This window comes from Varroa jacobsoni, unplaced genomic scaffold (assembly GCF_002532875.2).
Source record: "Varroa jacobsoni isolate VJ856 unplaced genomic scaffold, vjacob_1.0 scaffold_91, whole genome shotgun sequence".
Taxonomy (NCBI): Eukaryota; Metazoa; Arthropoda; class Arachnida; order Mesostigmata; family Varroidae; genus Varroa; species Varroa jacobsoni.
The window spans coordinates 77,920-104,093 of record NW_019212993.1 but is presented as its reverse complement, the minus strand read 5'-3'; the positions used below and the strand labels follow the sequence as shown (position 1 = coordinate 104,093).

Here is a 26,174-nt window from a genome sequence, read left to right as displayed (position 1 = left end):
CATGAAGCTAGACCGTTCGGAAATCGCGGCGCAGTCCATCGAACGCGCATGATACAAACGTGGTTGGTATCAAAAATTGTCAGCGAGCGTTCTCCATTAACATCAATGGCTTTCTGGTAGACCGTTCGGCGAAATAAGCTCAGGGCAGCTATTACTGAGAAAACAGATGCAATATCGTCACTATGGCCGTCTTTTCGGAGGATCGAGTATTTTTTTGTTCATACAGTATCTATGGCCAACCAATCGCCCAATCAGAACTACTCGCGTCTCCATAAGCGGTAGACCTGTTAGGGTAATTGCCTTTAGCTTTATTGTGTCGTTGGTCATTGGGTCCAGCGAGCAGACCCGAGCACAAATGTGTCTCATGTGGCGCCTGTTGGCTTAATATTCATGAGTAACTTGAATAGCAGACGCATGGATAATATGGACGCTTAGTAGTAACAACCAGCGCTTTCCATGTTAGGTGTTCGGGCTGCGAGTCATCGTAGGTACGAAATTTTTATTTTCCCGAAAGAAGCTCTATTGAACAAATTTTTTCTTAGGCTAGATTAAATAGAGTGGAGTTCATTGTTTTACCGCTAACATCTCTACTTGTTATACTCGCACGGGCCAGTCTGTATCGACGACGGAACTGTGTTAGTATCGCACGGCCAACTTGCCAGTGTTATTTTATGTATGTATATATATTGTCAGTTGGTGATGTTTGAGTGCTATCTGCTAGCAAAGCCTGCTGTTTCTATAGTTAGTCGTTATTAAATATGGCAGGTTAGATGTCGACCAGGCGAACTAGAAAGGAATATTACGAAAAGCGCGACGCTTGAAACGCAGATACAACAAACTTACGCACTCCTACCCACCGGTCACATCGAACGTAGCGTTCGGACAATGAGAAGCTAATTTATATAACCGTTCGTTTCTCAATATCTGCCTCAACGATTTTTTCGTCGGCCATTTTATTTACCCTCGGTTATAACACCTCCAACCAAGGCGTTAAAAGGGCATCTCATCTGTGATGTTGATGTCGTAGAAAATAGTTTCCTCCTTATAAATACATTACAGAAGAAAAGCAATCATGTCGACTATCGACCTTTATACCATTACTCAGAAATTACGTCTAGTCCAGGATGACAAATAAAAGTATCTACGGCGTCCATGTAAATATAAAGCTTGTAGTAAGCCACTGCTATGACGTAGAGAAGGCGAAAATCGAATTTGGCATTAAGTCCTGTTTTCCTGCCTTGGCCGCAGCAGGCCTCAACAGTCTCGTAATATTAGATACGTATCAACAAATCAGTCGTATTATAGGGCAAAAAAAATTGAATGCACTCCCGCGTCTATATTTATTGACGTGCACCATATAACAAGTGCGATCAAGTAAGGAAGGTGCTTGATGGTAGTAGTTAGGCATGCGTAATGAAAACTTAGATGAGCAAATCCTTTACTTCGGCCCCAATCTTGCTACAGAAGAAAGATTTAGGAGAGAAATGGGAGTGTGTATATAATAGAATAATAATAACACTAAAATCTAGGTCAATCTCTGTTTATTTATAATAGCAACGTTGTTGTCCTTGTATCGATCGCGTCGTCAACAGTGCAACATTTTTGTTGGTGGTTCGTGGCGGTCCAGGCCCACGAGCCTATGTTGATTTCGAAGCCTTTGGAAGTTAGGTAACCAAACCAGAGCGCTGCATTGTTGTCAGCAGTATATATATATATCTATTTATGTATGAACTAGAGGTTGTATATGTATGTCAGTAAGATCGACATGGTCGACGAACTAATACTCTATAATTGAAGATACCTTAAAATTATACTGGTCATGTTCGTAACTTACTACCCAGTATCAAATTATTTTTCGCGTCTTACGAGCAGTTTGTTGTAGTGCAGAAATTTCACAGAGAAGTTCAAACAATAGTAGTTTCACTACCTTCGAATTTTAATGGAAATCCTAAAGGATTTTTACCACGTTGCTCTCTTATTGGTATTCAAGAATGGAATTTGCCCGACTGTCATATAGGCTCGGTGGACGACCACCCATTTTTGTCGATAAGGACATCAGATCTGCGATCCTGGAATTAAGGTACCGTTTGGTTAAAAGAATTGAGCTCTTTACGCTGAGTGAACGTTAGACAGCTCTACGATCAGCATATATAAAATGGATTTTGTGGGATCTTCTTGTATGCGCTGTTCGTCTGCTCGTGAAAGTTTTTACTCAGATCTACTGTACTTCTAGTTTATTTAAGTATCAGCTGCGTATACTGCTAGTACGATTTGCACCTTTCCTTTTATTATATGAGTACTTCTTAACCGAACCAGGCTCTTATAAAAAGCGCGTCACTCCCGACAACTTTAATGACGTTTTTACTCAAAAAGACAGATAGAATGAGACTAAACGGACAACTTGGATAATGATCATTGAATGCTCAGCACATCTTCTCTATACACCTGCAAGCATAGTTGACCTACTAGCGGAAACTATAGAAACTAATACAAATCCTTGCTCTGATACGGGAATAAAAACGGATTGCTTTGCCGACAGTGTCGCCATGAATCCGACCTATCGTGAGCACTACCCCCCCCCCCCCCCATGTTCCATGAGTTTCCCATCATTTGTCTTCTGTAAAAAGAGGCATATGGAATGACAGACAGAGACATCTATTTTTCTACACTTTGTTCCTCATTTTTAGATCCTTCATCAATTGCCGCCTATTCATTGCCTCGCGTTTACGGTTCGTTTTCACGCTTTTTTCGTTCTATCCGAAAGGATCAACAACCGTCAGAGCGTCCCAAGTTTGCGTTTCGTCTTTACTCGTTAAGCTTTGCCTAGCATGACAACAAGGAGCCGAAGCGCTAAGTTGAGAGGGAGAGAGCCGTCGGCCAGGAGCCTAATTATCTTTAAGGACAAGTGGCTGAGGGGTGCTAGCACTGCGAAACGACCAAAGGGCCTTACTAGCCCATCTATGAACAGACAGCGAATGAACTGAAAAACGGAACAAGGGAGGAGACAATTCCAAAGAAGACAAATCACGCATTGAGAGACGCGGGACTGATGAAAATAGATATGATAGCACTAGCAATACTAGATCCAGGTACGTTTTTTGTTATTACTATTCATCGTGTGGCCTCGCTGACTCGCATAGACGAGGATATTTTTAGAATGATACACTCTATACATTGGTGCCACTGCTACGGCGAGGACGTAGTTAACGCGAATGAGATGACGGGGCTCGGTGCCTCTACCATAATAAAAATTCATGAAAGGAGATAAACAATTAAAAAACATCATAGGTAATGCTGCTGTTGACTCGTTATTATTTTCCTCGGTGACATCATTTTTCTGACTGTTTTTCCGGCTGTTGCCTTTGTTAGAGCCCAATCCGCCGCCGATCTAGATATTCAATTATTTTCGGAACTATTTCTACGTCGTTTGTTGTCATTCCTTTGAGCTCTCGTCAGGTGCTTAAATTTCAAATGAAACTCTTGTTATTGTAAAACCGCACTGTCGCGTACCGCATCCATTGCTGTCGTCTCATCAGGACGGTCACTACTGCACGTGGATCGTCACCTGCTGTCCTTAAGAAAGAAACTGTTCGTTTAGGCACCTGTTATTTGGAAACTAGCTCATTGGCAAACGTTTAATAAAAATGACTACTATAAATCAGGCACAATATACGCATGTATCTGTAATAGGAGAAACCTTGTACGAAGACTGTACGACATACTGCTAATAAATTTATTTCGCCGTATTGTTCTAAATGGGCAGGTACAGTGGTTGACTCATCGGTACCTCATTACATGAGAACAAGCTTGTATGAGCGCACGAGTATGGCGCTAACGGCATGGCACGAAAATAATAATAATCGTCCTTGGTCTTATGGCGAAGAGGATTTATGTAGTCGGTTATGGCTGTAGGCCCAGTTGTCAAATGCATTAATAATTAAATAATTGACATCTATACAGAATACTGAACCAATATTACGAACAGATGTATCAGCACGCGCTTGTTATCCCGGATTGCTCTCGTATTCACGAATCTAATGGCTCAATCTGATCATCGCCACTGATTCGGGATTCGGTAATTGTTACTTCTACTGCCCTTTCTATAATCAGCATACACATATTATAGATATAATATGTTGCACCAGCTTGTGGGTCTACTGTTATCATCGTGAGCACCGATCTAATAAACCATTTAGTTTGATCAATTTTTTATAGTGTATAGACAAGGCGTTTACAAGGGGCTCAGCTTATACTTTGTTGATTTTTTTCTGCGTCGTGAGTTTCTTAGTTAATATCAGTTTTGGATACTCATTAGGACTAATGAACAATGAAGACCCGAGCAGGGGTCTTGAGGGTACATTCCATGTTATGGAACGGTACCTCGCTTCTTTCATTTTGTCCTGAATTCCACCACCACGTGGATTTCAGACGCTTTTCTTATACTGGAGTTCGCACCTGTTCAGCTTCGAACTGACGAAAGCCATATACCAAGTTTTAGTGGGTTCTTCAGAATGCATCCAGTCAATAGGAAACAGATTAAATATAGAGTCAATCAGTGGTTGTGTAAAAGTGTCTCGTTGAACAGGTTTTTGCAACTACGGTGTCGACTCCGGAAGAAAAATATAGAAATCTTACTGTGTTCGATTCGCGGTTAGGTCTGGCTGGTACACACAGCCAGACAATATTATCCCGTTTCTAGAGCTGCCATAATGGCTACCAAATCTCCTATCCTATAACACGAAACACGTATTCGATGTTTATTTTCTTTTGCGTCAGGTTTTCAAGTTGTAATATGGCGCTGTATAAATTTGGTGATTCTGTCCGCTCTTCATTACAGTCCTCTGTGTCTGCCTTTATAGAATCAAATCCTATACCAGCAAATATCTTGGCATGTTATCTACATATATATAAATGTTGCTACCGCCATATAACGCTAGCTCGTCATGCATATACTACTTTTGCTATGTGGGAACAACGTTTCACGCATTGCCGTTCCTTATATTCGTAAATACAATATGTGGAACATAGAATAACGATACGCGTACGCTGGATACTGCTAACATCCTTAGTGCTCTGCTTAGGTGCAAATGCAGCCTGCGTGATATATATATATATATGGCCCGTAACTCGCATCCAGATACCTGCACCCATATTCTTATGGCAATTTCATCCCCGAATCAAATGGTGCTATCATTCAACCTACTTGATTTCTCCGGCTAGTGCACTTGGATTCTTTCGCGAAACAGTAAACGACGACAAGGTATGCACTAGCTTCTGAGTCACTTGTCCAAATACAGCAGCTATCCGGTAAAGGAACCCCGCTAGGCAATATGTACAGAGAGCTACACATAGGCGTGCGAAGAAACGAGCAGAAGGACATCTTCAATTCGAACCTGCCTTTTTGGCCTTTGGCCGTATGATCGATCGATCTATCGCTCCAACGGTCTTTGGCCGCGGCCGCTTTTCTCACTGGCCTGTGCTGCCCGAATCTGCGATTCAAGCTGACTGAATGACTTTCCAGCTGGCTGAATGCCGGCAACAGAAGTGGCAGCAGCAGCAGGCAGTGCGTCAGTTTTCCTTCGGACAGGTTCTAGTCAGACAGCAGGAATTGGCAGGGGCGTGGGGCGATAACCTGTCGTCGCCAAATCGTCCTGCGTTTCGCCTGAGACAAAGCAACAGACAGCAAGGGGGCACAACTGCAGGCCGAGTTCTTGATGCGTTGATGCGTCGTTCCGGTGTTTCGATGTCGATTTTCGCCTGTATACACACAAACGGCGTCGACGGTTGGAAAAACCCATCTTCAAAGCACCATTGGCCTATGACTGGCGATTGCGTCCCACGTTCTGCGAGACGATGGCTGTTACTTCCATTGCTCGTCGACTCGATGGCTTCCTCCAGTGAATTGCAGGGTATAATAATGCAGGGCAGATAAAAGTTAGACGCACCGGGGGCAGTTGATCATACTACTGCTAGATTAGACAGAACGCGCCAGCAAGGTTACCGACGTAATTATTTAAGATTACCTTGTTCTCTGCACCTATATCACGTTAAGTTACGTGTAGTTGCAATGTGTGACTTGCACCACACGATGAAATAGCGAGCGCTGATTTTGCTGTCAACTTACCCAGCGCGGCCACACATACGTCTAACTGAGCTGATGAAAGAAGTTGATTCGTTAACACTTTTTGCTTTACCGAAAATTATAATGTACTGCATATAAAGTATGAGCTTTGTTTTTAGCGATGTTCCGTCTATCTTCCGCTATTAATTTAATTGCCATGTGTTGCAAAGAAGAAGTAGTTGTTCGAATTAGGGCTCGCAGGCTCACGAGTACTATCAACGTCACATTTGTTATCTCTGTTTTTGTTTGCTTTATCAACTACTTTACGGTCCGAGCTCATCGTGAGTGACTTTGACATAAAGCAACAATCGTTTCCGGCTCTCCGAACATCGGTATTAGCCGCAAAGCCTTCTGTTCACTAGACGTATTCCAGTAGACCTCTATTCATGGTGTGTAGCGAACTCACCTAAGCTTGGAACACTTTTGGGGAGCTACGGTCGCCGGTAGTGCCAGAAAGTGAAAGAGATCATGGACAGTCGCAGCGGGAGTGACCCTGATGACCTCAGGGGTCCCATCGTCCCTAATACAGCACACCGACTCGGTTACGGAGAGAATTTAGGCAGTCATAATACCAGGCCTGCATGAACCGCACTGAAGACTTGAAGAGTGGACGAACCTTATCAAATCTACGTAAGTAGACCATAGCGACGTAAGCACTATATAGACAGAATTAAAGCCGCTGCAAGTAGCACCAGGTACGCGCAGTTCTGAAAGTAATATTGTATCATTCCTGCAGTGGTCGACATAAAGGCATACGAGTTTTGAGTTTGTACCGCACTAGTTGGTAAGGCATTCACGGTTTTCCTCACGGTTGTTTGTCTAACGAGTGACGTTAATTAATAATGAGAGATCTATTGTTCTCACATTGTGTTCAAGTTACTAATTACAATGTAAGCTGATAAGCTAATTCAGTATAACTAGTAAGCGATAAAAAGGCCTGAGCAGTTTGCTTTACCGTGTCCATACAAAATATAAAGGCCTTTACAATAGGTCTTTGGAAAAGTTACTTATATCTTGTTAAGGGCAACAATGTACGCTACAAACGAAAGAGTACGTCATCTTCAGTGTTTCAATAACAGTTGTACTTTCCGATAAAGATTTACGTGCGGGTGGATTAAAACACACACACAATAAATGATTTGAAAGATAAATTTTAGAATTTCATGATGTACATGAGTGAGTTTATTTATGTGCATTAGTTGCATTTTAGGACTCGACAAAATGTAATATTCGAATGTTACACTACTTCGTCCGGAATATCCTTGTCCTATTATTATTATAACACAAGATTCATCCTAAAGCTGATAATGCCTAGGGTAACTGACTTGGATTAACGTTGAGAGTCTTGTCAACTTCACACTAAACACAAAACTAGAAGTTGTAGAGCTGATTTCTACCCTATAAGTTCTACCCGAAAAAATTGTGCTTCAGCTGTCAAACGCCTGTCTATAATTGTGCAACGGAAAATTATGTTCGTAGTCAAAGGACCTATCTATCAAAACAGGCTCACAAAACTATGTTTAGAGACCAAAGAGAAATATTCGCGTGTGGTTTTTTTTTGCTTACGTCTTGGATGCACAGTTCGATCCGTACCCAAATACGTAACCATCCTTAACAATACAACGCAAATATGTAATCATCATTCGTGGGCGTAAAATATCACCGATGAAAAACATTTATGTCGACCTGAATTTCACCAAGTTCCCCTCGGCACAATGACACTGGCAGACGAGTCATTACACCCGGCTGTCCAAGGACTTTGGTACCAAATGGACCTATTTGCCCGTTGGAACTACTGAAGTTATGTACCTTTATAGGCGATGTATGTTTATGCTACCTGAAAGTTCGACGAGGTGCGGATAACGAGTGGTGTTTTACGCAACTAGAGACACTTCATTGGACAAACGGTTGGCAATTGCAAACCAGTTACGAAGTCAGGTTTCTTAGATAATTTCGGAAACTAAGCTGATGACAACGGCTTACGAGTCGATTTCGTCTATAGCATATAAGTTCTTCTGTTTCGCTCGTTGTACGGCCTTATTGAGCTATTCATATAGTGAAAACTAGAGTCCATCACACTATGCCAACTGATTCGTACGCGGCCTGAGAAGTCGGGGTACCATCTCGAAGCAAAACCGGAAACGTTCTATAAAAGCTCATCAAATGATCCGATTCTGAGAACTGTGGCTAAAACTTGCTGAAATAACGGGGCGTTTATTGGCGACGATAAAAATGATTGAAGTTCGTTCTTCAGCAGGATGCCGTCATCCGTTATCATCCCTTCCTGGCATTCGTTGTAGCATATTGAAATAAAATCATAACTAATGCCACTGCGGTAGGTGGTCATACAAATCTATATCGATGCGATAACATCTATAACTAGCAAGCAATGATCTGAACTTAGAGGAAAAGAAATTCTGCCCTATTTTATTGGTACACACCATGCAAGGATGCTGCCGCAGAATGCGGACGACCATTATTTCTATGAATCACTATACATACAGGTGTAGAGTTTCCTAACGGTGGGTATGTATTGAACGAATTCGAAAGGTCATTTGTAGGCCTCCTATAAAGCAAGCGGCCGGCCGGCCGGCCGGCCGCCGGCCCAATACGGCCCCGGAAATATGCTCGATCCACAAGTGAATTACCCCCTCTGGAGCAGCGGAAATACCCCACAGACGCAGTTTTATCGATGTGGTTTTAATACATAACAAATATAGCAAAAAAAAAAGGTGATCCCCAACTTCACGTTTATACTACGCCTGTTTACATTGATTGTTCCTTAGTTCCCGGGACGGGTCGGGCTCTACGCCGCTGCAGCTTAGCGTATGTTCGTTACTGAAGCTTCAGATTCGCATAGGTCTTCGCACCTTTCTCATAATGAAACCGCGTTACAATTATGTCTTTTCTCCTAGATCCAATACGATGCATCATCTAACAATGTCTTCATAACGTTGCCGTTTCACGGTCTTCATTTGATCACATTGTGGGTTGCACTATATTAATAGACATACTCTGCTTTATGTTTCGTTAGCAAAGCGATTTAGCTGTCTTTCCGACCTCGATTAGTTCCACAGTCTGCCCATTCTCAACAGGTGGTTTCCAGTCTATCCATAAGTATCGTTTTCCTCCCTTCTGTCTTGCGATAAAAAGGAACAAGTCATGAAAGTGACAACGAAGACCGTTACCTTCATCAGACGATGAACAGTTATAGAATTATTGTATCAATGTTGTGTCTGGACAGCGTGTCACTTTTGATCGATTGTTACTTGGAGGAAAACGTATACTTTTTATACAAACAGATATATGCATTGAAACCATACATGGTTCCTTAGGTCAGACCACTGCGGTGTACCACTGTCTTTATTAGGTAAATATATGAGAACTGAAAGTTAGCGGAAGACAAAACAACAGGCTGCACTAAAAAATTACCCAGGCTGGGGCGAAATCTAGATTTGAAAATCATTTCTTGTCAATCTCGAGTGACAACTTGTCTAAATCAATACGTATCCAGAAAGCAGGGGCACAAGCTATATCGGGCTCTGTTGTCAGGTAACTTAATTCTGATAAAACGAGGTCTAGTATTCTAGGTGGTTATCACAGTTGTACAACAATAGGCCGCATATACTACGCACAGTTTTATTGTGTGAAACCTAACCGAATTAACGCGTTCAAGATTGGTTTGTAATGTCGGGATGTCGGAACTCCTCTTCTTTTCGAACAGCTGGAGCTAGCACATACTAAGTTATCACGAAGCATCGGGCGACTTCTCGGTCGACCATCTCTTCAAGCAAAATTTCAAAACTTAATTTTTCACCTGTGCTATGTATGCCGACGTCGTATCAGTGTTCCTTCTCGCTGTTAACTGACAAACCAGCGTCAAAGCAAACGTTAATTTGTTTATAACACGCATGACGCACGTGGATAGGTTTCGATAATCATATGTGTATATATATATGAGTAACGTCTATGTATGGAGTTTCACTGTCTGTACTTACGGCTCTTGTGGGAGCGCAAGTCAAATATAGTGCTCTGCTTCAATCTAAGTGCAGCAATGTCTCGGCGTGGTGACATGATGGACTTGAGGATCCGTCGACGCAAAAACAGACGCCCTAGCTCTCAGGTGATTGATGTGCACAGATTGCCCGGGGCCATCTGCGCCGATGTCAAGGGGAAAACATACAAATAGATAAGATATTCAGAAACAAAGTCCAAATCCCATACTTTGCTTACACGATGCTAAAAAGATAGGATAGACGAATGCGGAACGCCGTATTTGAATATAATTAATAGATATACATTCACTATGCAAACGATTAACAGTTTAAATTTAATTATTTATTACGCCTGTTTACGTTTAATCCAACGATATTGTTTGCCAAGCGCTAGCGTCTCTTCTGAGGTAGTATTTCCGTTTCCGGAAATTGGTCCGGTGACGGATGTTAGCGTCCAGTAGGACAGGCACGTACCACAAGGTCGTTGCCAGATAAATTTGTATAGGGCCGGTAGCCCTATGCAAATTTCGCCAAAGCATTTTGCGGGAAGCATTGCTTCGCTCAAGGCCTAACTAGCTTGGGTGGGTACACGCTTGACACGTTGCCATTCCTGTGACGTTCTGTTGAACCCTGTCGATCTATAGCCTTGACGTCCTGCAACAATGCTTCTACTTAACAGTGTGATTAAATTTTGTTTAGAACTCCTGCTCATGAAGCCATGTTTAACCACTGAGCTCTTGTCGGAGGCCGATGATTAAACAAAATCAGCATGCCTGTCTGTCCGATGAAAATTAATGGTGGCAGAAAAGGGGTATGGCATTTAAAGAAGATATCTAACGATATTTAATGTTTTAAATCTCCCAATGTAATGCGCCGAATAGACATGTACGTCAAATGTAAATAAGTCAAGTAATAATGAAAAAAAAACAGTAATATTAAGTGGCAATACCATGTTGAAATTCGATAGTTCCTATTGTAGAAGTATTATTCTAAGGGGAGGTTTGACTATTCTATAAAAATGTTTTGCTATATTGACCCATGTTACGTATGTACATACGAAGGATACTACGCAAATTGATGGCGTTACCTATTGCGTGATACCTCACCTTAAAATTTATGGGTGCTATCTACCAGTAGACTTCTCCAAGATCAATTCTGTGCGAAGTTCAGAAATACGCTGGAAGCATACCGTTCATAGCAATCACAGTCGGTCTCGACATATAAACGAAAGTGAAGGATGCGAAATATGGAACGGGTGTACACTACAGTTCACTATCTTTGAAATCGTCAAGTTATAATAGAAAGTTTACTAGGAACAACTTAACGTGCTTAACTAGTTCGTTGGGTCAGCACTAGCTGAGCTCAGCGTAACTGATCTTGAATGTGATGAATGAACTGATCTAGGCAGCTTTAGAATAGATTTCTTTAGCTACATGAGCGCTACTCGGGAAGTTTTCTCGCAGGTTATGTATGTGCTTGACTGATACGGTAACAAAAATCACAACCATTGATAAAATTGTTTCGTTACTATTAGGCTTCCTCTATTTTTTCCTATGGCAAATTCGACCAGCTTTTTTTTTTATTTAATGCATTAGCCAGTTGGTCTGACGGTGACGAGGCTTGTTATAGACCTATAGATATACAGGCGTCCCACCAGGCTGTTCGATTTAATTAGCTACTTTGATCAGTGATCAGCTTTCCTAGAATGAAAAAATTAATGCGATGGCTTTTTTTTTTTTAAATATAATTACTTATCGCCTACGAGTACGGATCAACGACGCACGTTCTATAGAAAGAAGACGACAATATTGCTAGCAGTATTACCGCTTCCAGCGTCCTGACTATCGACCATATCGTCGCGTTGAATCGAAACAGAGATTGCAATGATTCATGGTCGAAGCCTTTTTAATGGGACGGACTCAACTCAGGAAATTATTGGCTGCCTTTCGCTTCTGTTCGTTTGTAGCCTTTTCTACTTTTCACCTAGCGAATCGTTCGTTCGAACTCATTTTCTATGAAGTCATCCGTGTTCAAATTAGCAATGAACAGATACATAGCCACGGCATAATGCACTGTACGCAAATCGCCACACATTAATCAGCCAGGCGTGGGTCGAATCGGGGCAAGTTTCTCTCGTCGAGGGACTGCTCCATTATAACCGCCCGACCAAACGTATCAGGAATGAAGAATCAAGACAACTAGAAAGCCATGACCTCTGAGCGTTCCCCGTTCGGTAGCTTCCGAACATTATTTAGACAACTTCACTACACCGGATCTCATCCGTACGTTGATCGTACAATTCCAGAGGTGACTCAATGTGCCTTTTCACTTTTTACCGCCGCTGCAAAAGGCGATCTACCAGGGCGGGAAAACACTGTCCTATATCAGAGAAACGAGTCATTGGCTGTGGGAAGTCGTTCGGCTCTCTCTGCAGAGCAACGAATTGCTCTATCTCACCTTTAACGTACCCTTTAATTCCCTCTGGTAAAAAAAGGCATAGCCTCGAATACCACATGAACCTACATTAATAACAATAACCTATGCTAGCATCGCACTTAGAGTTAAGGTCATAGCTCCTATGATGCTATAGGCCTATTTCTGTGCGATGCACACAGCTTCATGTTAATGATAATGAGAAAGGGCTTATTCTTTTGCTGGTGACTTTCGCTTTCGCCTTATGTCTCCGCATTTTTGTGCCCCCTTAGTCTCGCTGAAGCGCATAATCTGCAAATGGTTGTGATAGCGAGGAAAGTGAGGTTACCTAACATTGACATAGATTTACGATAGGCCGCTAAACTATCTAGAACAGGCAATCATAAAGGGAGTACGGACGTAGATTATGACATGCAAAGTACATAGAGATAAATACTAGAATAAAGACGTGTTGCTTAGGCAATTAATCGAAGCTTAAGGTATACATATTTGAGAGAATCGTTAACACTAAAAGCATTGCATATAGAGAACAAAAATACCACATGTAGACAAATGTAAGCTGACAAATTTGGTTAGAAGGAGTATTTTTCAAATATTTTCTCGCGGTTTCAATAATATTTTGGGCGTAAAATATATTTGAAGGATTTGATGTTCTATGTTATCGCAACAGCAATGCGCACAAATACACACAGAACAAACGTCAACCGAGGAACGATTTGCAAACGAACAGAAGAACCAATAAACAGAATTTTCTGCTCATCTGTATTGCTACTCGAACATTTTTCAAGCTCCTAGAGCCGCGTCTCAGAGCCACACCAAACACACTGACGCTTACAAGGCTCAATAGCATCTAAAGACGTTGGCGACAGCAGCAACTACTAGATTAGGACAAGAGCAAAGTGTCGACAATGTGGCTCTGCAGACATCGGGGGTATATCGGAGGTTTGTTTACACAGCCTTTTATAACAGAAACGTCCGCTTAATAAAGGCAAGGCGTTAGGGTTGAAAGTTGCTAAGCTATCGTTTAAATGCAGAACCTGCTATCGGCGGCCCACCGCAGGTTGCTGTCTGCTTCAAAAAAAAACTGCGCCCAGCGAACTTCGATATACGAAGTTCCCGATTTGCCGCACTACGCTACGGAGGCCAAAGGAACCCACGAATAAATGTGTGGGTTAATTAATAGGTGCTCTTCCAGTTTTTTTTTTTTTATTTAGATTGGTATCGAGAAAATAATAGGATAATAGAATTTTACGTGGCGGACCATTCAAGTTTAGAAAGTTTGAATTGCGAACAATTGTGGAAACGGTATGTTATTTCTAGGGAACATATATTAGTATACAGCCGAGTCGAATTCTGACTCTTTAATTAACTTACCAAACTAAACTTTTTGTGCTCGAGATATGAAACGAACGTGTTTGGCTGATTCAGCGACTCAGTGGGTCTGAGATTATGCTATCTGTGCTAAAGCGGTAGTTTGATTATGTATTCTCGTATTCTAGCTTTAATGTAAATGCTATAGGTTTACGTAACACTAGCTTGTTAGCATGAGTAAAAAAATTTTTAGCGAAAAACAGAGTTTTAACATACACAGTGGTAGATAGCATTACATTAGTGGGTTCAAATTTGTCCGCAATCGACGTTTTACTGCGCGATTGCTTGGGGATTGATTGGGAATTTCAATATATAAGATTGTTACATTGCATTTAGTTGAATAGGAATCTTTCGCCATATCATGCGAGCGTAACATTTCCTCTATTTAAAATAGAGCGGGAAAATGGCAACAAACTCAAGTAACTTCTGCACGCCGGATAGATCCTGTCTGATATGATATAACCTACCCACTGATTTTATCTGTTACCCTACGCAGTGGGTTCATCATTTAATCACTTTTGTACGTTCGCATTTTATGTCATTTATGTACGCTAAACACACTGGTTTAGGCCCTATCCACTCCAGCGTTCTCTCATGTCATCGACGATGTTGTTATTGTCCTAAATGTAAATATATATGGCTACCTATTCTACGTATGTGGGTGGCTGTGAGACTGTGAGGATAATCCTTCAACGGTATCTATCTTCACTTAAAAGTGCCGTGTCTAATTTAAGAGTGATCGTGGGTAATATACGCGTAACTTAATGAAGAACTCAAAACGCGAGCTGAAATCAAGGGTATTGTTCTGTGAGGAGTGACAACGAGGAAGCGTATAGTAAAGGAAAAGTGGAGCTGAAGTTCTGGAACAAAGTGCAAATGAAATAGGACGGTGGAAATGAGGAAGATTTACCTTTCATACCATTGTTTTTTTGTCCCATAAAAATTATCATTATTATTATTATTCTGCCCAATTAAGGATTTAGTTCCGAATGTAAGGTTAGGCACCCTGCAGTTTCTCTCTGGAAAGTAATTACGATCTTACTCTTTCTCTTATGCCCCTACATGGCCCATAGCCACTCGAAAATGGTGACCGCATTCGCAAAGCGCACAAAAGGACGCCATTTTAATTCCATAATGATTTACTGCTTGAAAGCTTGAAGACAGGTTTCTCTTGTATTTCAGACTAATATCTTGGCGGTCGATGCCTCGCTAAATGATCGAATGAATAGTCTCTTTATCTAAATGGGTATTCTTAAGATCCATTTGCCATTAGCTGATGCCAATGCGCGCATCATTAGAAACAAATAACGATGAGAATGGAAGGGAATTCTATTTTTGTTTTAGCTCGAGCTGCATCATTAGTAGATACTTATCAATCACACAGTTCAAGACAATACAAAACAACGCTGCTAAGGCCAACATTAACAGAGCATACGGCCAAGCCTCGCGTATTAAACCTTAGTCGTCCTAATCCAACTGTCACCTGAGCACAGAATCGCTTCATTCCTCGCGCCAACTAGATTGAATGGCTGGTAATTTGCTTATGATCTGTACGCAGAAAATTATCTATATAGCGAATAAGATAGCCTCAAATCAACGTCCGTACTTTTAATTATAATATTTAAATAAATGTTTCGAGTTTTACGCCCGGTATTGCTGTTAAGTATCGCTTCAGACGACCGAATATAGGCCTAAAATATAGTATGCCTACGGCCAAATGTCAACGATCCTATGCAGCATATATCATCACGGCTAGCACGCAGACAAGCCACCACAGAACTATCGCGGGTATCGTGAAGTTCTTGTCGCGGGAAACGGCTCAGTACATAACCATCAGGGTTGTTAACCGCACCTCACAGCATTCCCTGCCAGCTCAATTCGCGCAGGACCCGCTTACGATTGTACGATACTTGATAAGATCGCGGTGATTAAAACTGTATCGGAATCGTCTTTATTTTCGTTGCACTTCGATATAAATGAAGATGTGTTAAAGGACTTCATTTTTGCTACTGAAATATAAACAAAAAAAAAGATTACAATTTATACTTATAGTTCACTTCTATCATCACCCTCGTTATTTATTCAATATAATCGTGAACAGATCCAATTTTCAAATATCAGCGACTCACCGAAAAATATTGATTTAACGCTTTGTCTACACATTCATGGGCTTCCATTGCGATTAATCATAACAGGCACTCCTGTCCCCATTTGGTATCGTACTTATTCTGGATGATACACAAATAAACTACCGGTTCGACTTACTTGTCACGCTTACGTCAGCACAAAGTTATCTACTCACAGTTTCCTATGATATTTTACTTTCTTTCCTGGTTCCTTTCGTGCGCCTTATTCTGCGAGATAAACGACCGAAGGGCCAGAAGGGAAAGGCGAGAAACTCCGGAAACCTTCGCGAAGTCCCGCCACGACCATTTATTTCCTCATTCAATCCGGAATAGGTTCCGCTCGACTAGCAATAACAGTAACCGGTAGATCTGTATGCTTGATGAATACGTAGAGGGCGCGGCATGAGATGGTGACATCCAGCCGGTTTGGCGACTTGTAGTTTCAAAAATACCGCTTGATCGTAATTTGGATGCCATCGGTGACTGTGAGTTTGGACGAGATAATTTTGAGCTAAGTAAATCAACCCTTTAACCTAACGTGGACTATTAAAAGACGTATAAAAATAGCTCAGTAAGAACAGATGTTTTCGACCCAGTGGCTACCTTTGGTGAAGGCTGAGACCCCAAGCACCAATGTTTGTTCATCATAAATTTGTTTATGCGATTTCTACCTAATCGCTGAATAATAGTGAGATCAGTCATTCACGCGAGATTAACTAAGCACATTACGTTCCGGTCTTCATTATTAGCTAATATAAGAAAAATATAACTACAAATACAAACAATGCAGGATTTAGAAAATAGTTACTTGGACTCACTCTTCATTTGAAGAACATAGGACGGAGTCCTCGTTCCTAGGAGGGCATCAAGAGCAAAAGCACATTAAATAAAGCAGCAATCACAACAATGCTAGAAAGTCGACCTATGGCAACGGTGGCCCACAGGCAGTTTGACAATCTGTTTAAAGAGGTAATTTTTCGAACGACGCCTACGCCTTCAGGTCGTATAAAAATCATAGAATTATCTACCCAAAACCGTTTACAGGTTCTTCGCAAACCAGCCTGCCAGATAAGGCGCTCATCGTACAATTGCAGTTGCAAAGCTTTCTGCAAATAAGAAACTTACGTTTAAGTTGTATGTACTAATTATTGTTTAAAAGTATTAAACATATGTGGTAACGCAGGAAGCTTATGGGCGCAGTGCAGTTGTCTTCAAAACGCAGCAGGGATTCTTCATCACCATAACCATGTCGTATCACCAGCTTCGTTCGCAGCCTGCCTCTGTAGAAACAAACACAGAATATAAGAAAAACAAAATTTGCATGACATTACTTACCGTTTGAAAGCCTGGCCAACGTCGGGGAACATCACGCGATAACTTGGGCCAACTGTGTAACACAGGGGCTGAACAATTGCGGGTTACCCGCGGTCGAGTATCAAAACAAGGAACAGAGAGAACCAGGACCGCTCGACTGTTGGACCCTTGCTGTTTCTTCTTCTTCTGACTTCTACCAAATAAACTAAAATAGATGGACGATTAGAATATTTTACAAAAATATCAAATATGGATCAATTGCGCTGCTATTTAGTCGAACTAATTTTTCTGGCAATCTTGAAGAGGATGTGGTCCTCTATTCTAGATAATACGATAGCAGCAGACGCAATATCTAATTGGATAAGATCGCTTAGAATTTGATTGCCCTCTGGCAATGCACACTGAATCACGTATGTATAGGGGAACAATTATACTTGGGCTTCGCTGCATAAAAAAACGAGGAAAAGGCGGCTATTACCGATAGTTTAAGGAAACGATTCAACCGAACTAGAATAAGGTCCAAGCACTGACTTAAGCGTCAATCCCAGTTAAGAGTAGAGACGCTGCAGGCGTTAATGCTTGGGCCATATGACTGTCAATGTGGATCTTGTTAACATGAACACTGTTTAATGGAGAGCGTATTTGTATATGTACGCATAGCGTGCACGAACGCCAGGCTAAATATATTCTTTTTATCTTGATTTGTAATCCATGCGTCTCTTTGAAGCAATAGTACATGTTATTTCTTTTTTGTCTTTTGCTGAAATATTAGCCAGCTCGCTTCTCGCCGATGGCACGCTTTCATAAGTACCCTCCTTACCTAATAATTTTCATATTCGAAAGAAACTGTGTCCTACAAGTGTATAAAACTTTGATGGACACTACGTTGGCAACATGAACGCGTGATACGAGCCGTGTCTACGTACTTTGCCTTCTGATTCATCGCCTACCTTTCGTCTAGACAAAGATCGATGGACCAAACAAACCATAACAGCCCGTTTTCATTGGTCATTGGGGTATAACGAGATGCAACGTAAAGCACGAATCGTTTATTGCTGTAGGAGCTTCGTTTAGTATTGTCTTCGATATCTTCTCAGCCGTTTCCTTAGGTCTGCAGGGTAGCTTTGCTCCTTGTTGTGTCGATAATAGGACTAGTGCTTAGTTGTCGTTAATTTAGGTCCCTTAGTCACGTTCCCAAATATATACTTATTACGGCAGGAAAATCTAGTTAACGACATACCAAGTTGCCTCCTAAAATTGATGACTATGCGCTCGCCAATATCCAAATCAATGCGAAATCGAAAGGCGGCCAGGTATAAGTCCACTCGCGGTATAATGCGAGTAGCTGCAAACATAACGGTTAGGTCGAGCTCATCATACTGACAAAGAACGTGTACCAAAAATATGTATATTTTGCTTTTCCTCCCTTTGTGGTAGAGCTTCAAATCTACTTCGTATGCATATTAAACACGTTTATTTATTGAAATCCACTGCCAGACCCCGTCAGGTACAACGGGGAAATGTGAATGTGACAGGAACCTGTCGTACCCATAAATACTCCCAGACGTTCACAGAGCCGTGGTTGTTCTGGGCGCCAATCAAAATATCCCAGAGCATGTTTCGTGCTGTGTGGTACGTCCAAGTTATCCAGTGAATTTCGCTTCTCGAGTCTGACTTGAAGGTAGATTACGCTTTCATGTAACTTTCGCGTTTTTCCAACAACTTACCACCCAATTAGCAGACAGCGATCAAGGTGAGTGGGCGCGTAGTGTACAGCACCGACGTTCTACACTCCAACAACGGGGGTGTACGGAAGCGAAACAAGACTATTGCGTAGCTAGCGTCAATGTCAACTCTCAGAATACAATTAAATAGCTGGCTGTCATTACGTCTGCTTTGCTAAAATATATAACGTTTTAACTGGATTCCAGCAGCTTTTTAATGTGATGGGTCCTAATTTATACGCCAGAGTGTTCTGTATATATGTTGCGGGAAGCAGAGCCGACGCGTGAAAAAATCCCAACAAAATCCTCAACAGTTGGGTCGCATGATCGAAACATAGGTTGCTTTAATACTATTGATAAATCGATTATGACGTTTATAAGAAAAGTTTGATCCCACCGAAAATTTGTTCGGGATATTACCGGGACCAGAACCAGAGCTAAAGGAAATGTCTTGCATGAGCGATCTCTTTTCATAGCAGCTGTCGCGTATGCATATTGGACTACGAGTGCCACGCGTAAATCTCATTTTATAAAACTGAACCAAACATATATATATATATATATATATATATATATTTGCTTGAAGACGCAAGAGAGAAATATATGTATATTTCTTTCTTGCTTCTTATAGACGTATGTTTGTGTATATGTATATAAGCCAAGTTCTCTTTCGACTTCAGGCCCCGCATTACTATTTCGAAATAACTATTCGCCTCATAGTTTCTTTGAAGGACAGCCTCCGCAGAAGATTTTTCTATGCAACGTCGTTTTCAAATATGGATCGCTAGGTGATACTAAAGCAAGACTAAACGCTCCGAAGAAGACCAACAAATGTGAAGCAATAGCTGATGTAATTCGTTAAAATAGTTACTTATAATAGAGCATCTGGATATAACTTGGACACATGCTACAAAGTAATGCATGATACGCCGCACTGAACGTGATCAGGATCGATAAGAACAAGTGTTCTCTAATTAGTAAATATAGTAAAAACTGAAAGGTAGACTACCGATGATCTCCGACTTCGCAAAACACACGTTCAGAAAGCATACACAGTGCAAGTTCCGGCCTCAGGCAAGAAACCGAAAATTAATGGTAGCCAAGTGCTGACTCTGATATGGTAAATCCGATTTCGCTAAGATAATTTCATCTGAAATATCAGAGCAAAGGTCATTTTGGCAAGATTCTCTTTCCCTCGCACTAAACATTACTGCAATATAGTGCTCTCTTATTTATGATATAACCCACTTAGCTGTTTGGGCTACTTCAGAAATTGTCTGCCATAGCCTTAGTCCAAATATCACTTATTGAACAATGTCACCAGATTTAAGTAAAGTCCTTTGAAGATATTAGGACAAGTTACTTACATCTAGATCAGCCATTTCGGACGAATTTTTCAAACGATCCCCTTACATCCAGGTTGAACTTCTCCTTGTAATGTATGATCAGTGGATAGGATCCCAATTATGGTAACAGCTCAATAATGTGCGCTAGTTTATTGCACAGTACACTTCGTTTATAACTAATAGGAAATAAACAAGCCTTAACCTAAAGAAGCTCCACTGAGTTGTACGCATGTGTATATATACACACGTAACTCTGATGGCCTGATGTTGGCTAATCCAGGACTGATGGATCACTTTATAATAATCTAATGCGTTTTTTTAGGTATCTTCGAATGTTGAACGCTTCTTATCGCCTGGTATTAACTACTACTAGTCAACGTCCAAACCCAGAATGATACTACGCCCAAGAGAACTATATGACGAGGCTCGTGAAGTCGTGGGTATAGCATCTATCATCACCATCTCATACGACAAAAGAGTTATCCGTAATTTAACAGAATATTATATTCGAAAATGAATAGATAACGTATAGCCGAACGGTCGTAGACAGTAGTTTCATGCGTAGGTACGTGTAGGCTCAAATATTTACGACATTTACGAGTCTTTCGAGTATCAGGAAGGTGCTCAAGAGAAAGAGAGCAAGCTGTCACGCATATAATTCATTATGCGGCCAAGTAGATCACTGAAGCAGTTAGTCGTAGGTCGTTAGGCGGTTACTGCAACGATGTGGCTTGCATTCCCAAATACAATATGATGTATTAGCAAATCGCAGGGGATAATTGATCTATCTCAACGGGAAATAACCTCTTAATAGAAAAGCACTTCCTATACGGAAAGCAGAACTGATCCTTTTAGTTATTTGACGCTTGTCGAATATGTTAAGGTACGTAGTTTAGGAGATATGCTCATTTAGAAGCAGCTCTCGTATTCGAAATTAAGCTGGCTCGATCGATACGGTCAGATCTGCCCAAACTTTCGCCAGTGTTCGGACACTTAAAAAACATCTGAAATAATATCTCGCTTTATCTTATGCATCGCCTGTTATTCTCTACTCAAGCTTGTACACTCAATCCGATAGTAGTTGAGAGGTTGTATTCATTTTCTATTAGAAGTTTTTGGTGCTCTACAGAGCAGCGTCATCTGTTCCGTTGATATCGGAACTATTCGTGTTCTAGATATACAGAGACGAGTGTTAATAATCGTCGACGTGTGATATTGTGCTATCTCATATTCATTCAGTCGGACGATTTGTCTCGGTCTACAGACCGCCTTGCACTCCATCTTGGCGTCGCCTTAATACGCGAATGGCTCTTGACTTATTTGAAACTGGCCGGTATGAACGCCAATTTTTCCTCATCTGTCCCGCCGCAGCCGTCCGACGTTCGCACCACGGGAGACCCATCGGAGGAATCGAGGGGAAGAGCCATTTTGGTCTCGCTGCGGGTTTTGTGGCTTTAGTAGCCTAGTTTTCGTGGCCTGACTGGCGGTGCGGTATGTTAGAGCTTGCCACTGATGTCACTGCTAACAATGCAAGAGTCGATTCATAATCGAAGCCATGAATAAATGGCAAGTAGACAAGCGACTCCAATGTTTTAAGTATGAATACGTCTTTCCTATGCAGTGTCCCGCAGAAAGGTGCAGCACCGGCCACGCGTGCGCCCCAGGAGAAGTTCGAGTGTGCGAGAGACTGCGGAAATTGAACGCAGGAACAGGGAAGGGGGCGGCATGGGTAGGAACAGAAACGTCCGACGATTGCTCGGTCGATGGAGTCAATCGAATCCCTAGGGGGGCCTTTATAGGCCAGAGGTCGAAGATACCTTGGCGACCACGTCGCCGGCCATCGGTGCTTCTATAAGCGATGCGATTGACTGCTGTGGCCGCTACTGTACAGTCAAGCAACTCTTCATAATTGAGCTTGAGGCAAACGTAGGCCCGGGAAGGCGTACGTACGCTCGCATAGATATACTGATTATATAACAAATGACGTGCGATACGACTCGAGTGCACTGTTATGAGCATGCACTTAGATAACACCCATTTACCTCCTTACGATAGTAGCTTTGAGTAGGTGGTGGGCATATTAATACCGGTATGTTAGTTTTCGTTTGAATGAAAGGATATAACGTTTCAAAGGCTTATGATAGTCTGTGTGGGCGACGTTAATCAGCGTGCCCACAGACAAGATAGGCAAAATTAATATATATATATATATATGGTGGTGTAATCATTAATAACAAGGGTCCACACACATATCAGATGTGTGTAAGCAACAACTTGTCCTGAAGATTTCCAGTTGGTTAAATAGGTTTCGGTGCTTATTTCATTCCTGGGTGACTCTGGCAGCAAATCAAAGGAGCGGAAAAGTACAATATTCACACGGGGTAACGAGCAGTCATGAAACTTTCCATCTTGGTTCTTTTGCCTGCTGCCAGACTTATCTGTTGTCAAGTGGCTAAATCGCATCATACTGGTAAAGTAATTTTGTGTCAATACCGTTCGATAACTGACGAAGCTCAGCCGAAGGACGAAGCTGCCTCTGTTCTCGGACAGAAAGCGGTCGGTGGAGGCGTGAGCAGAACTTCCGATGAACCGAGGGCTGATTTAGTACATCCGATAAAGCTGACGCTTTCACTGGAAACTAAGCTACCCTAAGAGAAGAAGCCAATCTGAAATGGGCCTCCTTTAGAAGAATCAATACCAGAAAACAGAGTTATTGTTTTGGGTCAGCTTTGTTTCGACTTCATTTAATCAAGCACGCTGAGACTTTTCAAAATACAGTCGATTTAATGTGAACATTTTGCTAGTATTACGGCTTCCTCAACTAGCCAGCCGTTTGTGTGTCTGATGGAATGCCTGCCGGCGATACCGGACGTAAAACTCGAAGCTTAGAGAGGTCTTCGTAGCTGCTTAAGAAAATTGCTGAAAGCGATCGAAATGAATTGCAAAAAAAATAGTAGATATCCAAATAGGTCTTCAATTGGTAATAAAGCAGATTATTAAATTTCATAACAAAGTCGCCTCTTCCGTTTTTTTTTTTTGTTGGATTTGCCAGCCTAGTTATTGCTTAGTTCGTAACAAACGAGGCAGCTCGATTTTTAAAGAAATTAAATTCGGCTCCCACGAATGCCACCAACACATGAACGTGCACAGCGTACATTTCTAGTCACAATACTGTGAACTTCTTTAATCACTATAAGTAGGACAGCTTATAGCCAGTTTATAGTTTATAGAGCTCTGTTTATAGCCAAATCGGCTGAAATCATCCATAATAAACGACTCTCAGACAGACCGAGCAAATTTATGAACGCAGCAACATACACACGTTTGTTCGTCCTAAGATCACTGAAAAATAATCTAATAGTAACATTTCGTTTCAGATGAATAGAGTCAACGGAAAGATTGCGCTTGTTGCCATAGCGGGCGCAGCTATAGGTGTCATGATGATCCCACTGGTGGGCGGAGCGTACCTTGTCAACCTTGATAGGTTGATGGAACGTGGAGGTGGACCTCTGCCATCCCATATGCCAGCTAGTAGCAACGTTAAACGTGAAGGTAAGTAGGCGTTATGTCAACGGTGTCGCTGTACACTTAACAGATATGACAGCAAAAAATAGACATTTACCCTATCCTATGGCAGCGTCACAAAAAAATCGACACTTCATTTCTATCCGAAAAGAATTTCTCTTTTTCCCCCTCCACAACAGACGCAAATTGGGCTTCAGTGCTTTGGTACTTTGGCCGACATCTTCGTGTGGCAACCGTGGGGCCCATGTTCACGCCATTTAAAAATCGTACTCATATGTTATTGTCTACTGTTTCAGTACATGTTAGATCTTATATCTGTGTTGTCAGAAAAGTATCACCTTCGATATATTCTGAGCGGTATTGTTCGTTGGCTTTTCGGTATATTTGGGGATCACCAGCGAATATTCATCAATGTAACACAGGTTCAGCGAGACGAGCCGACTCGCAAAGATTGATCCGATGATTCTGTGCTTCCATGACCGGATTTGTTGCAGGCAAACGTCACGATTAAATACGTACTAGTTCGTACACGCATCCGGTACCTTATTTCGATACTGTTAGCGTGTCAAAAATAACGTTTAGCGTTCCAGCGCGCAGGGATATCCTAGCGAACAGAAAAATTCTTACGATCCTGTCGTTTCCTAATAAATGCCTCGACGGTCGTGATTCAATGGTTAGGAACGCTTTGCTTATCACGCAAAAATCTACGTTAATATACGCATACTCTTTTGCCTTGACACTGATCGGTTTCCGATCGATTGATGTCACTGTTTGTCAAATTGAATGAATAGGAATGGCGACCGCAACAAATGCTAACCTAAACAGTAAAACGCAATACAGCATGAAATCTTAATACATTATTATCCCATTGTTTACTTACCCACGTAGTTTGATGTTAAACGTTCTTAGCGTGTCCAACAAAAATCGTTCAGTGTTTTCGAACGTAGTAACAGAGTCAAGGAGCCTTAAAAGGACCCAGTTAATTACGGAAGTTCCTGTAATAGATTGTAAAGCTGCTCTTCTTGTTCCACCTTCAAAATGGATAATCGTCAACGGTGCGATAATGCAACTAGAGCTTTGCTGAATGCAGGACCACGTAGGAGAATGAAGAACGAGCCGAAAGGAACTTCGTTGCTCAATCTGATACTCGCATTTTGACTGGGAGGTCCTCTGGTCGTGCTTTCCAATTGTGAAACGGTTTCATCGGGAAAATCGATGACAGGGGTTAAAGGGCAGCTGTTCGCATTACTACCCTCATATTAATTTAGACGGATCTAGGCGAAGACAACAAATTACATCTTTAATCGGATACGCATATATACCGATGCTTCTATTCGTACAGCTGTAGCGTTATTCGAAGATGCTGACGCGCAGGTTGTACCCAGATTTAGCCTCATCTACACCGCCCATATTGTTATATACCCCAATAGCATTTGCACGATTAAACGTTTAGTAGTTATTTGGCTTACGCTTAATTCCTGCAGAATAAATCCTATCAAACGGATGTAGCCGGAGTAGATGTAGCCGAACCAATTATAAAGTATCGATCATATATATCAGTAGATGCCATAGTGAGCATATCGACAGATTATCAGCATATCTACCAATTCTATGATTAACGATGATCCAGACGCGTCTTGGCCTAATTGATGGAGACGGGTGCGCTCAAGGTTCATCAAGTACGCGCAGGTTACGCGCGTTAGCTCAACCTGAAGAGCACGGAGGTCCGTAGGATCACGCCCCGCAATACGTAAGGAAGATTCATCACTACGTGCATCGCGCTATCAGTTAGATACATGGGTTGCTAGGAGATCTCCTCTTTTTTACCAAAAAAAATACTCAGAGAGCGTCAAGACGAAGAATTTCATAACAATTCCATGACTAATGAAAACTACTGCTCAGCAATGTGACCCCGCCTAACACCGCTTGAGCTATTACCAGGACACAATCGGCTAAAAGTGTGAATCAGTCCATCTATTAGTTCCGTTGATTCGGGCAGTTGTAGGCAGAACACGACCAATGTGAAATCAGACAACGAATAAATGGATGACCTGACTGTCAATGCATTGGAACAGCTGATACCGTACCATTGGATGCACCCGCACCTCAGGGGCATCCATGCGTTCGCATGGAATATGATAAACTTATGCCACACACAAGATTGTACCTACACGCGGTAGAACATAATATCATTATAGCACGTGATAGCTTTTTGGTAT

The 26,174-nt window shown here is 41.7% G+C and overlaps 1 protein-coding gene across 2 annotated transcripts in view; it reads left to right on the top strand.

Annotated features, from left to right (window-relative positions):
- LOC111264183 (IDLSRF-like peptide) overlaps positions 1-26,174 on the top strand; it is a 58,900-nt gene that overhangs the window by 8,291 nt on the left and 24,435 nt on the right. For both annotated transcript variants that reach the window (XM_022839881.2, XM_022839863.2), the window contains exon 2: positions 23,808-23,982. In XM_022839881.2, coding sequence (XP_022695616.1) covers positions 23,808-23,982 — 175 coding nt within the window. The remainder of the gene's footprint in view (positions 1-23,807; positions 23,983-26,174) is intronic.